Source organism: Doryrhamphus excisus, chromosome 13, assembly GCF_030265055.1.
Source record: "Doryrhamphus excisus isolate RoL2022-K1 chromosome 13, RoL_Dexc_1.0, whole genome shotgun sequence".
Classification (NCBI taxonomy): domain Eukaryota; kingdom Metazoa; phylum Chordata; class Actinopteri; order Syngnathiformes; family Syngnathidae; genus Doryrhamphus; species Doryrhamphus excisus.
In genome coordinates this window covers 16,290,947-16,309,062 of record NC_080478.1, presented here as the reverse complement: position 1 = coordinate 16,309,062, position 18,116 = coordinate 16,290,947, and the positions used below count along the sequence as shown (strand labels likewise).

At 41.7% G+C, this 18,116-nt stretch overlaps 1 protein-coding gene across 10 annotated transcripts in view; it reads left to right on the top strand.

Annotated features, from left to right (window-relative positions):
- Nucleotides 1-1,296: 1,296 nt before the first annotated feature.
- Nucleotides 1,297-18,116, top strand: part of LOC131140587 (G patch domain-containing protein 2-like) — a 50,388-nt gene continuing 33,568 nt past the window's right edge. For 5 of the 10 annotated variants that reach the window (XM_058091154.1, XM_058091156.1, XM_058091147.1 and 2 more), the window contains exons 1-5: nt 1,308-1,366; nt 3,389-3,551; nt 3,716-3,887; nt 8,534-8,598; nt 9,749-9,860. In XM_058091154.1, the coding sequence (XP_057947137.1) occupies nt 9,775-9,860 (86 nt within the window). In that variant the 5' untranslated portion in view covers nt 1,308-1,366; nt 3,389-3,551; nt 3,716-3,887; nt 8,534-8,598; nt 9,749-9,774. Of the gene's footprint in view, nt 1,367-1,442; nt 1,460-2,461; nt 2,554-3,388; nt 3,552-3,715; nt 3,888-7,118; nt 7,289-8,328; nt 8,418-8,533; nt 8,599-9,748; nt 9,861-18,116 lie in introns of those variants that run through there. The other 5 variants (XM_058091151.1, XM_058091149.1, XM_058091148.1 and 2 more) reach the window with 5 other exon arrangements.

Here is an 18,116-nt window from a genome sequence, read left to right as displayed (position 1 = left end):
GCCTCCAATGACTGGTGGATCAGAGAGGGGATTATAGAGAGACAGAGGATAGGGGGACGGGGTGGGGGATGCAGAGATGCTGTTTGGCATGTGCTCTCTTCCAGGTTGTCAAAGTGACCTCTCTGCTGCCTCATCCTGATGCTCTCCTTTATTCTCCCCGTGTTGCTTATTATCTACAGTGTATTTGGATGCTGCGGCAGGACTCGGAATGACCTCCTCTTGTCTGGGTGCAGTGAATTCAATCACATCAAAGCAACAATATTTCTTGTGAGGGAGACGGCTGTTACAGAGCGTCACGGTTATGGCGGGAGCTTTCAGATGAACGGTGTCACCGGTAGGTGAAGTGAGGCTGAGGCCATGTGGATCAGCATGTGAGGATGCAGGCCTCATATTGGTTTAGTGTGTCATTTGTTTCTTTTTTCTGGCATATTTCCATTATAATAATGGAACCGTTACTGTTGGAAACACCCCCATTGTCCCAGTGTCTGCACCTGTAGCCCAATATTTCTTTCAAAGTATCCAAAGGGACTGTTTCAAATCAGATATAAAAGTGGGAACTTTCTCACAGAAGCATCTCTCACTCTCCCATTATAATTTTCTGCAGAGAGTTTATGTATTAGGCGGTTTCTGGTGTATCGGCCATGTTTTTAAATAATGGGGCTAATACAATTATGGTGCCAATCCATATTAAAGAGAACTATTTCTTAAATGTAAGAGCTCATTGAATAAGGTTATATAGTTTAGGTCATTGGTTTACAAAATATGGTAGCGGTTCTGGCTTAAATGACGCCCAAGCTCATGCTCCTCTTAAATTGCATTTTACCTAAATCCACATTTACACAAAAGAAATGAACAGCAGTTAGCTACCATGTAACGTTAGCTTATATGATCATATACATTCCATTATGTGTTTATGTGGTGCACTTAAAGTGATGCTACAGCGCCATACTTTTATATCTTTATCTTTGGGCCCTTTCTTTGACTTTGTTTTTTCGTGTTTTGATGACACAAATTAACACCACCATTGAGCCACTATGATCTCCTACGTCACCCAACTACAGCCAAGGCTAAACCAACTCATATCTACTCAAAATTCCGCCTTTTTATGCAGTGTAATTCATACGATATAATATTAATAATTTAATATGTTTTATTTTTGAGCAATTACTGTTGTAAGTTCAAATTTTTACCTTCTAGTTAACCTGAAAGCTGAGGTCCCGCGGTACACGCCCCCTTCAACCAAATCATGCTTGGTTTCATCCACATCACGTGGTTTGACTGGAAAACTTTTGTAAATGACTCGTTATGTTTGAAGGTAAACCGAATAGGGCGACCACCATAACAGTTTTCCATCTCTACAGAGGAGGTATGCTTTTAAATGTATTCAAATTAAGGCATCTCTGAATATACTACTTGATATCATTTGAGATCATTACCAGGCTGAGGCTCCTGTTTTTTGGTATTCAAAATATGGTCACCTTAAATGACCAAACTTCTTTCTCCTCACAATATAAATGTCTTTCTTTTCTTCACCTGACTCCTGATCTAGCTGAAATAAGGTTATCCAAATACAGTATATCTTGTGGCTCCAAAGCAACAAAATATAGGCATGCTTGCTTCTTGCTCATGTATTTTGATATTAAGCGTTAATTTGGAAGGATAGAATAGCGATAATGCTTGGTTTTCTCCTTAATATGCTGTGGTGTTGACAGATGTTTATATATCCTATCTTCTCTCAATATCTGCCTTCTATATGAGCCAAATGCAATACACTGTTCTGTAATTAAAGAAAATGGGAAGATGTAGCGATAGCCGAGGGGCCCCCTCAGTTCCAGAGTGAGGGGTGAGGACAGACATGCTAAAGCTTTGGCAATATTAGCATCACTTCCATTCCATCAGGGGCCACGTGCTGGTCACAGGTTCCCTGTCAGTGACCCCAGCCAGCTACATCACTCAGGCGCTTGGAAGCAGCCAAAGCAGCAGTCTGTCATGAAGGCATGATTAGCAGGTTAAAAAAGATAAGAATGCATCATGCTTTAGGATGCCATCTTTTTGCACATAAATACAATGGAGGATCTGACCTCTGAGTAGGAATTCATGCAAATACATGTTTATAGAGATATTCTGTGTATTAACCAATGAATGTTGTATGTTGGTGTGTCTTCTATTCTGTTTACTTGCTTTATTCAACTCCATTCTTCTGTAAAGTGTCTTTGAGTATTTTGAAAAGCGCTATACAAATAAAATGTATTATTCATTCATTCATTCATTTTCCGCTGCTTTTTCCTCACGAGGGTCGCGGGGGGTGCTGGAGCCTATTCCAGCTGTCTTTGGGCGAGAGGCAGGGTACACCCTGGACTGGTCGCCAGTCAAAATGTATTGTTATTATTATTATTATTATATTCATAGACCTAGGACACGCTGGAGGGACTATGTCTCACAGCTGGCCTGGGAACGCCTTGGTGTCCTCCCGGTGGAGCTGGAGGAGGTGGCCGGGGACCGGGAAGTCTGGGCTTCCCTACTAAGACTGCTGCCCCCGCGACCCGGACCCGGGTAAGCGGAGGAAAATGGATGGATGGATGGATTATTATATTCAGTGTACTGTGTAGGGGTTTCTAACACACAAATGATTTTTTGACAGGCAATTTCATTAGGTACTAATCAGTACTTTCAGGGACCTTTAAGTGTCAGGTACTGTACATGTATATTGATCTAAGTTTCAGACTAAGCTTTGAATGACCCTGTACTGTACAAGAAAAATGACCTCAAGACAGGAAATAAGCCCCACGTTTCCTTTTGTTATCATGTGATCAACTGAATTTATTATAATCTTCCTCTTATGGCTTTAAAAGCAGGCAGACAAAGGTTTGAACATGAAATACAGTGGAGCTCCACATTCGTCTTGTATTTTATTATTTTCCCTTTTCACCTCTCAGTCCTGAACGGCCGGTCCTTCATTTTTCACATGGCTGGTTTTCTTATCATTGAGGGCCCCTTTGTGCTGGCCTAGGAGTGACATCAAGGCAATAAAGCAGCAAACATTCTGTAAAACACAGATGCCTCTCTGCTTGTGGAAGCCCTGCAATGACTCTCTGGGAAATTATGATAATAACTCAGAGCTGGTAGAATTGGCCCAGGGGGCTGGGAGGGGCTCTGAGGTCAACGGGACAGGGCCCACCAAGGTCCCGCGAGCACGGAGATGTCAAGGTGGCCTGTCGGGCCTTGCTTCCTGCCCGCCTGTCGTAAACTCTTTCCATCACGCAGGGTCCTGGCTGCTATACAGCATGGACCTTGTGTCTTGGAGATGATGTAGAGGTCAACGCAATGCCACTATTTGACCTTTAATGGTCATCAGCTCTCACTTTTGCTTGAACACTTTTCTCTATAGGTGGGTGTTTTTTGGCATGTGGAAACGAGGATGTATGGACGGGTTCACGTCTGGCTTGCACGAGGGGCTGGACGTAGTCCCACAACACCTCTCAAGTGTGTGAATGAGAAGGAGCGAGGACAGGAAGAGAGCACGGGCTCCACCACTGAGGTGCTGACAAAGGGTACGAGGGGAGATGAGACTGCACCTGTTCCAACTGCACCCTCGCAGCAGGGGGCGGGGGCTCTCCAAAGTCTCAGCCTTCTCCTGGCATCTGCGATGGGTGGAGGCCGGTCCCATCTCTGGCACTTAATTCCTATCTCTCACTCTTTTTTTTTTATTTTGCAGGAAAGGAGAATCACCGGAGGCTCCATCTGCTGAGCGCCCACCATGGTCTCTGCAGCCTGCCTGGGAAGGAAAGTTAGTGGGTCTCGACCACTCTGCCATGGGGGTCTCACAGCGGTAGACCACCAAGTGGCACGTCAGACGTCACAGACCAGCTGGCCAGGCTCTTTAAACTGTAAGCAGACACGAATGACCACACTCCACACATACACAAACAAAATCGAAAAGAGTCATTATACATAAAACTAGTCTTTAACACACCATCCAATTATAGAACATGCAATATGTCTATGAATTATGTCTTCCATACATCCATTTTCTATACCATTTGTCCTCAGTAGGGTCCTGAGTGGGTGGATTGTAGTTTGAAACTAAGTTGGCACGTCTGCAGAGTGTCCAAATATCTTGCCCTCCCACCACAGACCCTATAACCTTGAGCTCTCTCCATATAATCCATGATAGGACTGGGACCTGGACTCTTAACAGCCTTGATTTTTGGTGTCCTTCAAAACTTTCTAAACCAACTTTGGTGTCATTGTCTTATTGGAAGGCTTTTTTTTTCATTTGAATCAGCAAAACAACCCCCTGGTATTAAGTTCCCATCACCATGTTTCACTGCGGAAACAGTAATTTTTTTTAGAGTTTTTTAGAGCCTCACCCTTGTTTTACCAAACAAATGCAACCTCCATATGCCCTCCGGTTTGGTTTCATCACACCAAAAGACACGACTACCAAAGATCATCCCCTTACTTCAGATTGTCCGGGACAAACTTCAATCGAGTTTTTTTTTTTTTTTTACAATTGCCATGAATTCCATCATGATCAACAGCCCATCAAGTCCAATGGAAGCTAGTTCTGGAAAGCTGGGAATCCATTCCCAGGTTTAGTTTTGACAGAATTCGCAATGGCAATACATCCTTCTCCCTCCAGTGATACTAAGCCTTCTTTTTAGAATCACATAAATAAGATTAATTAATTGCTAATTGGGGGTGGCACGGCGGTCTAGTGGTTAGCGCGCAGACCTCACAGCTAGGAGACCAGGGTTCAATTCCACCCTCGGCCATCTCTGTGTGGAGTTTGCATGTTCTCCCCATGTATGCGTGGGTTTTCTCTGGGTACTCCGGTTTCCTCCCACATTCCAAAAACATGCTAGGTGACTCCAAATTAACCTAGCATGAATGTGAGTGTGAATGGTTGTTTGTCCATATGTGCCCTGTGATTGGCTGGCGACCAGTCCAGGGTGTACCCCGCCTCTTGCCCAAAGACAGCTGGGGTAGGCTCCAGCACCCCCGCGACCCTTGTGAGGAAAAAGCGGTAGAAAATGAATGAATGAGTTGCTAATTGACAAAAACGCAAAATTTATGAGGGCTAATCATTTGGACCAAACCAATCTTGAATATGAATATTATAGTCAAAAATACACCAAAATGGGGACATTTAAGAATGGTTTACCATATAAAACGTTACAAACATTGCAGCATTTAGTGAAAGGGGCGAATAACTTTGACCTTAACTGTATATTCTTCTTGATTTAATTTGAAGAACGCAATGCATGCATTTAAATAGGGTATAAGTAAACATATCATGATTGAAGATATGGGTGACATTGAATTAGCCATTAGGAGAGCCCGGGCCCTGCCAGTCCCCCAACAATGACTTGGCCTCATCTACAAACTCACAATAAATATCTGGCCATCATTTATTTTAATTCTCTCCTTTCTTGCTCCGATGGAATCCATTCTTAACCTTGTAGGACAAGGACACCCACATGCCGCCTGCCTGCCTTGACTTAGCCGCTAAATTATTCTTCATTCTTTGGAGAGAAGAGAGAGAAAAAAAAGGGAGTCCGACGTTGCTCAGACTGTCAGCTCCAATGAATAGCACGCCTGAAAACGTTGTCACTGAACCCCTGGACAAGGAAAAAGACGAGGGAGAGGGCAGGGAAAGACAGACGAGTGAGGGTTGGGAGAGAGAGAGAAGACGGAGGGGTGGCGAGGGGGAGTCGGCAGCCTCCAGAGTGATTTATTTGCCAAATCAGGACACAATGAGTCGATTATGAGTCCTCTAATAAGAGAGAGTGTTTGGGGACCCGCTAATTGGGCATGATTGAGTTGCAGTCTGGGAGCCGGGCGAAAAGGGAACCTCGTCGGCGGCTGTCATGCAATCATCAGCTAATCAGAGCTTTGAAATTAAAACTGCGTGTTTAGGGTAGAGGACGGGATAATGGCGGGGACCTGCCTGAGCTGTGCGACTGTGTGACGAGGCCGCTGTGTGTGTTTGTGTGTGTGTGTGTGTGTGTGTATTCACATCCTCATCCTTAACTGAGGCCTGCTTTGGTCTTGATTAGGACAGTGAAGTAGCTCTAATCATCCCAGCCCTTCAATACTGGAAGAGTGTGTGTGTGTGTGTGTGTGTGAGTGTGTTATGGGGTCATATGTCCCAGCTGTGTAGGTTTGTGACAGTGCCATATATAATTTGTGTGTACATATGGCCAAACATGGACCAATTTATCAAATCTACTCAATTATTTTAATCAACACATCACAATCATCTGCAAATGATTATTTGTATAGCAGTGTACTAAATAAAACAAGAGTGTACAAAGTGTGGCCTGTGGCACAATATAGAAAATTTAATTAAACATGCAAAAAACAGAAAAAATGGGGCGAAATAGAGCAAAAATGAAAGAGAAATTGCAGAAATGTTTACACTGATTGCGAATAACACACATTTTTGTGTTATTTTTTGTGTTTTTTGTGAAAAAAACAGAAAAAATGGGACGAAATTGAGCAAAAATGAAAGAGAAATTGCAGAAATGTTTACACTAATTGCTAATAACACACATTTTTGTGTTATTTTTTGTGTTTTTTTGTGCAAAAAACAGAACAAATGGGGCGAAATAGAGCAAAAATGAAAGAAATTGCAGAAATGTTTACACTAATTACTAATAACACACATTTTTGTCTTTAATTATGACACAGTTTTAAGCCATTTTACAATATAGTATATATATATATATATACATACCTGTATAGTAAATATATATGATGAAATGAAGGGACAAACTACTTGGAGAACTGTACCAGACAACTATCATAATATTGTTTTGGACAAGCAATGCACGATGAAGACTTACAAACTGTACTTATATACTTTTTATAGAAAGTAACAAAGAGTAAACATATACTTTTACTCTATATGTCAGGGTATATCTGTTTAACTTGAGTTTTTTACTCAGATTGCAGTATGCAGAGAGCATTATATGTGTAGCTATTCCTGGCATACAGACAAATTCATGACATCTCAGCACTAAAACACGTCAAAGACCATACAAACAGCGTCACACCAGAGGATCCGATATGTATTAAACTTTATAAATGAACTCGAAGAGTCACTAGGTTGACTTTAAGTTTAAAAACAGAGCGCCAGTGGTCTGTTTGTTGAAATTAGCTTTTACACACAGTGGTCATACTACCTTATGAACATTGCCACAAGGGGGCAGTGTTTATCTGCAATGCATCGCGAGTGCAATCGGAGTGCTAATTGGTGGCCGTTGTGTTGTTTTGTGAACCTGAGGTGAGCGACATTGTGTTAAATGTTGTTCAAATATGAAATATTTCGATGAAATTGGAAAATTTGAAACAAAAATGTGGTAAAAAATGCTAAAACACTTATCAGTCTTTTAGTTGGCACTCCTGTAGTCCATAATTTTGACCATTTTTAAGTATGTCCTTATGCTATCATGTGAGCTAACTTACTATTTTGTAGGGTCATCTAGTAGCTTTTAGGGTAATGATAATGATTTAGTTTATTTCCAACAAGCATACATAGATACATTGAAGTACATCTCACTTTTACAGTTTAAATATTGAACATATTGAACATAACATTAATACTTGGTCGATAGGTTTGACAGTGATGTAAATAAATATATTTTTCACCAACAAAATATAATACTAATTAAACTAAAAACCTGTTTAATATTAAATTAATAAATACTAGTAGAAATAGCACACGTGTTGTTGTAGTGGAAGTGAAAACACTGATACGTAGTTAATCATAGCGGTTATTGCGGTTATTAAAATGCTTCTAATTTATTTGTCAATATTGTGGCAGATATAAAATCTTACAGTAAAACCTTAATAATTAGCTCTCCTATTAAACACAACACTACTGCACAGTACTACTGCTAATATAAAGTTAGTGCATGTAGGTTTAATAGCTTGTATATTAAGGATTTTAGATCAATGTCAATTATTTATTACAAATCCTAATTTATATGCTTTTTTTACTGTAAAATTCATATCAGCGAAGCTTTTTATACACTTTAGTCAAATGACATTGATCTTGAGATCAGGTGCAGAAGTTTCTCAATGACATTTGATATTTGACAATAACATTGATTCTGTTTCCTGTCTGTGTCCACAAATGCGTCGCCAAACAAACCAACGCACACAGTACCTCCTCCAATCCCCTTAAGGCCTGGTCTAATTGTGAATGCGGCGTACATCTTAAGAGGGGCTCACTATAAAAAAAATCTGGAGTGGGTTTAGGCATAAATGGGATTAATTCCCAAAGAATGTCCTTTGCTCTTCCTCCCGTAATTTCATTTGCAGGGTCCACAGGATGAATAGCCAAGCAGGCAGCAGTGTGGAACCGGAGGACAGGCCTTGCGGGGCCTGTGCTGCTGCACCACAGCCTTCAGGTTACGTTACCTTGATAATGTCACAGCTGCAGAAGCACACCACCCACCGTACAGGACACAGGAAATCCAATTATCCATCTCCTAATGTGTGGGAATTTTATGCTCTCATTCCTTAGACTGTGGCTACAGAACCTGCCCCCGGGCCAACCTACCTGAGACATTCCTGGGATTATTTTGCCAGGTGAGAGAAAAAAAGACATTAAAATGTTCTGAAATCAATGTTAGGACAAGGTTACACTGCAGAGGAACTTGAATGCTGAAGTAAATTGCATGAATTAATTGTTCGGTTGGACTCTATTGATGATTGCATAGAAAAGTAGATCCCAAGATTAGAACATTATCATGCTAAGCTCTCCCAAGGTTTTTATTGTAAGGGTATGATCAAGATGGCTGAATTCCCAACTGACATGATGAGTTTAGAAAATGACGACAAGTAGCAAAGTATTTTCCTCACACTGTAAAAATATGTATCTCCACTGTAAGGCCCCCCGGTCCCCATGGGACCCATTAATAATGGGTAAAGACAGATGAGCCCCTCTCATGCCAAGCAGGTTGCCTCAATTGGATTAGTGAAGCTGACACGGCAATGGATAGCTGTCTATGTGCCAAGTGGCCGTTAACTGGACCAATATGCCCATATGACTTTACACAAAACAGCCTCAGGATTCCCTACTCGGTGATCCCGCACCAGCAGTCAGCGGTTGTTTCGAGGGCATTAAAGGTTCGCTGACATGCTAATGAGCAATAAACATTTATCAGCAGCAGGCTACGTGATTTAATAGCTGACATCTTTAATACCAAGTGGCACCTGAGCTCTTTTCCCCAATTGCTTTTATTGTCGAAACTACTACTGTCGCCCCCTCGGACGAGTGAGGTGTCAATTGCTGTCACGCTGCACTTTATGAATGGGAGGGGGCCGCACACCGCTGGCACACGTCCGAGCCAATTGTTGTTTTCCGAGGCTGATGTCATTGTTCTGTGGAGGCAATGATGGCCACTATGGATGTCAGCAATCGGGGACCCGCTGCAACCGAGTGTACAAATGGGCACGGGCGGGACCAGCTGGTGAAATGTTATCAATCACCACGCATCCCAGTAGTGGTGGTGGGGGGGGGGGGGGGGGGCCGCTGGCATTTGTGTAGCGACTCACACTGATCCATATAAAAGGCAGTGTGATGTATTAGAGCAGATGAACAAGGGGCTGGCTCTTGACACTTGACTGACAGCTCATTTGACAGGAAAGAGTGCGGGCAACTTTCAATCTCATCTAATGCTGCTGAAGGAATGGACTGATGCTGTGGGATTCTGTTTTCATGTTTGATCTCCGCCAGAACAACACGGACTGAACGGGCGGAATATGATGTGGATGCTGCCCACCCCCCACCACCACTACCACACCCCCACGCCCAGTTGGGATTCCAGAGGAGACAGACCTCTTGACCTGTGAGTCGCCTCTCAATCCACTTAGTTGTAGAGAATCAGGTTTCGGAAGAGAGGGAAAAACAAGATATTTACTCCCCTGCTGCCTTCCTCTTAAAGTCATATCCGCGTGGAAACAAAAACATTTTGGTGTCATGCATTATCAATCAGCTAACAGGTCATTCAATTGCTTGGTCCTTCTGAAACTACACAGACATCATCTTTGTGCTTTTCCTACCTGAACCTTCAGTGGGGAATTAAGCCCCCAACCCACCTCTTATTACCGCCACTATCACATCACAATAATATAAACCATCAATGGGATGAATACCATCATTACTGAAGCAACAACCCAGTTATCTCCCAATACATCAGTTCAAAGACTACATGAAGCACTGTAGAATCAATATTTATCTCATAACATAACAAAACATACAACATGGAATAAAACACATCACAACGCTTACTCGTAAACACTCATGTGACGATGTATTCAAGTGCACTGGTTACTTTGAGTGTTCGGGAGTAGAACAGAATCATTTTGATATGCATGTGATCCTGCTAGCTGGCCCGACTCTGAAATTAGATTTAAATAAAAGCAGACTCATGAGGGCTAACAGTGTATAGGTGACATGGGCCCGCAGTTTTGATTCTGAAAGCTCCGGGCAGATATATGTATATAAAACGCATACATGTACTGGAAGCATGACAGTCAAGGGACTCACTACTAAATTAAGATAAGACTGTTGGGAAGAAATGAATACAATTTCATGGACAAGTACTAGAATTTAAGTTGTCAAACAGGTCGTCAGGTTGTCAATCAATACTGCAGGCCTATTAGTTTCCTTCAAAAAGTGTTTGTTTTGTTTTCAATCCCAATTGCAGAGTCCAACTAGAGTTAAATATTCTCCAATTCCAAACTCAAAAGGTCATAGAACATCTCTTAATTACACCACAAATGTAAAATTATGCCACACCAGAAACCTCTTCAAACCCAGGAGACTCAGAGCTCCCAATGAGTGATCCCTGAATGATCAATCAGAGACAGCTAATTAGCCATTTTACAGACGCTCGGTCCCTTTCACTCTGCCCCATCTATTTTCTCACCATTATGACCCTTTCTTTTTTTTTCCTACTTGAAAGTTATCAGAAGTTCTCCTGCTCAAAGCAATAAAAAAATGACTTTCTCAATGAGATGTGTAAAAAAAAAAAAAATCATATGATCATATGATACCTCTTGGTGAACCTGAACGTAGCACAGTGAAGCATCAGCTTAAAGTCACCTTTTTCCAAACTGGGCACTCCACCTCTATTCTTTATTTTTTTGTGCCATTCACATTTTTCCCGTTAACACAGTAGACCCCCCCCCAGTATTGTCTAGGTGATCATTAAAATTTATGGCAAGCTGACTTCATCCAGCTTGCTAGGCGGCACTGGCATAAGTCATAATTATGTGATGACATTGTAAGACGAAGTGTCCACACTGGCCCCCTTGTCCAGGCCAGTTAAATGGTATAATTAGCCCAGTAAGAGGCGAACACTCCAGATTGGATAAGTTATTAAATGTTTGGATGAACCTTAGCTCCATTTCCCTATCTATCGCTGTCTTCTTTGCCCCCCCCCCCTCCGTCCTCCATTAGCCCATTAGCAGTTATATGATACTATATGCTGATGGGGCAGTGGACAGAGAAAGTGGGTAAATTAAGCCTGACCACTGCTTGTGTTATGGACTGCTCTTATTAGGAGCCACTGAAGGACACGGCTCGACTTGAGAGAATATCACCGAAGAACCTGACCGCACAGCTGCATTTGTAAAGATATATCAGACATAGTGCTTTATAATGATTGAATTCTTTTATAGAGCTGCACTTCGGTCTCCTTACGCCGTGGAACTATGGAAAGTCATTGCACAGCCCCTCCGGTGGGTCAGACCGGCAAACATGTCAAACGTAACCCATCAGATTGCTCAATCTGTCCCCGGTTAAGCTATAATAGAAGGGCGCGCAGCGAGGCTGACAGCATGCCAGCCGCCGGGGCCCTCGAGCCGCCGTTTGTGCGTCGTGCTCCACCAGAGGGTCTCACCAAGCGTGACTGTGTGTTATTCACACTGACGAGTTCCACTGTTCACTGTCACCTCTCATTGCGAGGGGAAATCAGCGTGTGGAGAGAGAGAGTTCGTGCGGCCAGGAGAGCGTAGGCCAACGCCATCGCATTAGCAGACATCAGAAAAGCGCACGGTGGCGGATATTGAGAAAGAGTACAGTAAAGAGCTTGCACGTGTGCGCTAACACATTCTTCCAGACAGTGGCGGGGGCCTGTTTTGGGGAGGGGCTGGTGTTACTGGGTTTGATTTGTTGTGAAGACTCCAGCTGGAGGATTCAGCAGAGTCTAGGCTTGCACAGCAAGCCTGCTGAGAGTGACACTTCCTGTCCCTGTCTCGTCCTGCCGAGAACCCTATGACAGCATGGATCTGGAGCTGAGACGTGTCCCCCTTCATCACGGCCACAGCCAAGCACCCTCAGCGGGCAACGAGTCAGTGTAGAAACGGGGGAGGAGGGAGGGGGGCGGCTGGTTATCTCTGCCCTCGCCACACCAAAACCTACTCCAAGAGATCTGCTTTTTGGCATTTCTCCAGAAAGACTACTTCCTGGCGTTTTCTGTTCCTGCAAGCAGACGAATGGAGTTTGGCCTCTTGCAAGAGAAAATGCCTCAGCTCGTCTGATCTCAGTGATTGGAAAATTACAGTGCCGCACATATTGTCAGCATGGACACACTGACCCTTCAGTTGAATGGCCAATTGGACATTTTTAGAACAACAGCCATCCATATTAGTGTGATTGGTCATCTCTGATTGCGGCGTGTTTGGATACAAATTCAAGTAGAATAAACATGCATGGTTTCCGTAATGGTGCAGTGATGTCTGTTAGGGTCTGGCAGCAATAGACAGGAGGCCGGTGTCAGTGATTTGGTCTTTTGTGTTAGAAGAATACCTGTTGCTGCTGTGGAGTCAGACCGTCGGCTTCTGCAACACAAGTGGCTTTGTGTTAAGTGATTAGAATTGAAGACGAGGGCCTTGTCAGTGCACGCTCTTCAGATTTGAGGTCAGTCTCGCCCCCTGATTGTGTGTTTTTTGGTGAGGGGGGGTTTACGTCGCCTCACTGAAACCTCGTCGCCTCATCATCACCTGCAGAGACTTGAGTCCCCTCTGTCTGTTTCATCATTCCCCTCATCCACCCTCCCCCCCCCCCCCCCTCTCCCTCTTCTCAGCCCCCACCCACTCTGGCCCATCGCCTGCTCCTATGCTCACCCCCCATGTTCGCAAATCACTTCTTCCCATGTCAGCAGGTAAATTGTTTTGTCCTCCCGCTCCCTGCTTTCATTACCTTGTGTAAATTAAGCGATATGTCGTCCACCGGTGCGCGCCAGAGCACTCGCCGCGCCAACGCCAAAATCATGAGATTTGGCATAATAAATGAAGACAAACTGGCAGTAGCAGTGCTCCTCTCCATGCGGGCTCGCCTTCATTATTCGCTTAACTTGCCGGAGAAAATGACTTAACCCTGACCTGTGTATTACGTCCCATATTCACTCCAGATAAAAGCCTTTTTACAGCGCACAACAATTTATATTCCGGCAAAGAGGCTGCTTTTCTCTGTCAGTTTTCCAATCTCAGCTCCTCAACACACGTCATTAAACTTGTCTTGCCTTCCTGTATTTGTCCATCAGTCCTTCTTTTTACATAAAATCTGGCAGCATTATTCTGGGATTTGATGGCACCCGCTCATTTTTTCCCCTTGGTACGTTTGATTGGAAGAAATATAGCCCGGCCCGGGCTATCTCCTCTCCTCTGTGGAATCATGCACTTGATGAAATAGTGTTCCCCCAGCAAGAATAATAAAAACAGACTTGTGCATTACAGGGGGCTCTCAATCTGCCAGCTGAGCTGAGAGAAAAAACCCACCCTGCCTCGTGACAGATTTTTATAGTTATCCCTGCAGATAAATGGAAACGGCTGACCAGGCTGGGAAAGGCCACTGTGAAGCAAGGGTGGGCTGGCGGGCCTGGATAATATGGCTTGAGGTGTGCTACTGTGCCACCTGAGACCTCGTGTTGTCCTTTTCCCTATCTTTGCCAATGAGAGATTGGAGCAATGCGTGTAACATCCTAACAGCCATTTAAATAAACTGTTGTCATTCAAGCACCGTATTTGTAAAAAAAGAAAGTTAAAGTTGTGCGTGTGTAACTTGGGGCGCGTGCAGACTGAACTGCACGCAAGGAAAATGTCATTGTGACTGTTCCCAAGCCACTGTGTAAAGGTATATTGACCAACACAGCAGTGGATCACCATCGGCATTTAGCTACATTTTGTCATCACTATTCATGCATTATTCATAGAAAAATGAAGTTAATGATTTGATCGTTATCAGGATGTCTGCCAATACTTCAATGGATTCTTTCTTTGGCCCATTGTCCACAAAACTCTTTCCTAATAATAATAATAATAATAATCGTGCTGCAGTGGCGTCATTAGGCCTATTTTAGGGAGGCTTCAGCACCCCTAAATTTTTGTATTTTTCATGTATTTTTTAATTTTGTATTATTTTTTAATTTTAATTTTGTATTTAGTATTTAGTATTTTTTATTATTATTATTTTTTTTTTATTTTTAATTTTTTATTTTTTATTTTTTATTTTTTATTTTTTATTTTTATTTTTATTTTTTATTTTTTTTTACAAAAAAATATCTGACAAATTTCATATAATAGGGCACAAGCAGGCTGATAAGCAAGCCAATAAGCAGGCTAATACTAGCCTACTACTACTACTAGTAGTAGTAGTAACAATCAGATGAAGAATAATGATGATAGTAGTAATAATAATAGGCTAATTAATAATATAATAATGATTATTATATAATTGATCACTACTGGACAGAATGGTTGCAGAGCTTGAGCAGCAGTTTTGCAGTGTAGATTGTGTGTACTTGTGTACATTTGATGGTGGCCTAAAACAATTGACTATCTCTACTAAATCTGTCCAAAAGTGGGAAAGTTATATTTGTTTTTTGGATTTTTGGATTTTTTTGAATGTCTCTTACGTTCATTCATATCCTGTGCATCTCCAGGGGGCTAAGCCCACCCTGTCCTCAGAACCTAGTGACGCTGCATGCTTTCCTGTAAATGTTAAGGAACAGCAGGTAATCTCATACATTTCAAATAGCAAAGAGGACCATCCTAATTCTCAACTCAGTGCTATACACGAACAAAATCCGACTTCATGCAGAGATCCAGGCAACTGGCGATGAAATTGGCAGCCGTACAAGATCCACTGTGTTGCAGGAGAAGGTTTTGCCTTGGAGGGCTATAATCAGCCACAAATGATGTTCGTTCTGTGCTAACAGGCCCTGAATAATCAAGCAAAATGAACAGGCTAATCAATTTACCTCAAGTGCCTTCCACTGCAGGCCTGAAGACATACGTACAATACGTGTGTAATCTACATCCACCTCCTCCTTTGCTTTACTCTTGTTCTGCCAGTTTCAAAATAATAAGTATATGCATAGAGTGTACATTTTGTAAACTTGGAATTGAATGGACATTTTCAAAGCAGTGTTTCAGATGATTGGATTCTTTGAAAAATGAACCACTTGTTGTCATTTTTGTGTATGGCAAAGGTTTTAGACGAAAAAAAAAAAAAAAGAATAGCACCAACACGATGCAATAGGTATTGTGTAGTTGCTTAAAGAAAGTCACAACACCTGCAGATATATTACACCAACACAGAGAACAGATATTATTATTTATGGAACCAGTGTCTGCTTCCACACACCATTTGGTAAATTGACTCGTCAAAGCCACCTCGCTGGAGCAGGGTGATATGGTGACCTGTGACAGCAATGCATCTAAAAAGGGTGGAGGATGTCAGGGAAAAACAAACAAAAAAAACATGATTTCCTAGAAAACAGAACAATTGCAAACAAAAAAGGCTCATGCAGCGGCTTCCCAGAAAATATTCAGATATTGTTGCCACCCAATAAAAGACCTGTCATCTTTGCAATGGTGCACCCTTTTCACTTGTATTAACAAATATAGTAGCCATAATAAGAGTTGATAAGGAATTTGAGATATAAATAAGACTCATGTTTGTGTGTGTTGCTAGAAATATGTTCCCTGGTGGAGTCAGTGGCGGACTGGACATTGAGGTCTCAGAGTGGATTTTCAGCTTTTCATCTTGTGGGTTACTGTGTTTTTATGAGGGATTATTCAAACCTGCAATAAAAGCCTGTTGTTCAGGCAATCAAGTGTGGCACAGTAACATTACTGCCACCTAGTGGCCAGTATAGAATAATAATAATAAAATAATACATTTTATTTGTATAGCGCTTTTCAAAATACTCAGACACTTTACAGAAAAATGGAGTTGAATAAAAACAAGTAAACGAGATACGTTAAAATACAACATTAATTCGTTTATACACAGTTAAAACATGAGTAAAAGCGGGCGGGGCACACCAAATACCAAAATGTTGACAGATTTTTTATTTATTTATTTTTTTACAGTCGTCTGCTTTCTTACTCTATTGCTGAATAATCATTGTTTCCCGGTTGAATACAACCTATTTAGTAAAAAGTTGTACTTCTTCTTGACCTAAATTATGCATTTACATCTTAAATGGCTTGTTTACACTTATTTTGTTTGATACATAGGTAATATGAGTGTAAAGACATTTATAGCCATCATTACAATACTGTACAACAGTATGTATGTTGGAAGTACACTGTCTAGAAAAAAAACACCAACGTGTAGGTCTATGATATTTTATACTGTATATGTTTAATATGTCTTATTTTTTCTGATTATATCTGCTATATTGGGTAATACAAATGTAAAGGTGACTATGTGGGTGCTATTTCAGGTCTTGAGGGCTCTAATATTGTTATAAAGCACATAATAATCGTAACCAATAGCAGAGCAGATGTGTGCTTTTAAGTTTTCTCATTTTTGCTTTGCAGCACTATAACTTTAACAATAATTGTTAACACTTTCAAGGGGCCTTCATCTGAATTTTTGAATACATTAACCAATTTGTTTATCACAATGCAGTGTTTTTATACCCTGGATTACACCATTGTGTTGTTTTTTTCCCACCCAGACTCTATCTTATTAGTTTGTTTATTTTGTTTGGTGTTGTACAAAGTAAAGTGCTTAAGTGTGCACAGTCATTTTAATAGTTGGGATGTTTGTGTTTTGGTTTATGTCAATATTTGGTCTTGTCTTTTTAAATATTCTTCTTTAAATGAAAAAAAGACAACAAATAAGAGTTAGGGTAGACAAATCTGTGTCAGATGTCTCAGGGAAGCAACATCATTAGCATGCAAAGGGCCCCAAGAGAGGAAGTTTGTGGCACTGAGCTTTCTAAGTTGAGGACTGCCTCTACTTTAAAAGGACAAGGAAAGAATGATACAAACAAAGAAAAACATCAAGAATCCAACTCATTTTTTTCCCCCCCTGTATGAAAGTTTCCCAAGGTCGTTTGCGGAGTCGTGTTAACACAACAGCTGAATACAAATTTGTTTCCTTGTTCTACAAGTCACGGAGCCTTGAGTCTTTAAGCGATCATTATTACCATACAAATAGACAGATCTATTTAACAACCCCCTTTTTTATCGCATAACACTTATTCTTTAGTGTTGCTTTCTGAAAGGCACTGAAATGCCCCCCCCCCCCCCCTTCTCTTTTTGGGAAAGGAAATGGTCTGGCGGTTGATAAAGGCTCAGAGCAATAGAAGAAGCAAGGCTGACATCTTCTTAAGAGATGATAGCAGGGCCAAATCAAATAGGATGGAGCAGTCACTCTTCTCACAGATAGGTAGCTCATTTCTGCTGGCTGAGAGTTTGCATCCCAAGTGGCGCTCTGCCCGGGAAAGATAGCTCACTCTCAGTCCATTCATTATTTTATTCTCTGCCTCTTCTTTTCATGTCTCTAGCTCGCTCCTTTTTTTTTTTTTTGCTTTAATTAGTAGCCTATTTTGCTCAAGTGTTGATGTGGATCTCGGAGTTTAGATTTTGTGACAAAATGTTTAATTACAATTTCATTTGTTGGAAAAGAGGCAGAAATCAATTATTTCTATTAGACAATGGCGATGCAAGTGAATGGCAGCGTTTTGAAACAAAGGCTCGGTGGTTACCAGAGATAAGTGTCAGTCTTATCCACTCACTCCACCCTCTAAGGTAACCTATGTGAGTGGGCTTTATAATGGCCTTGCATGGGTTTACACACA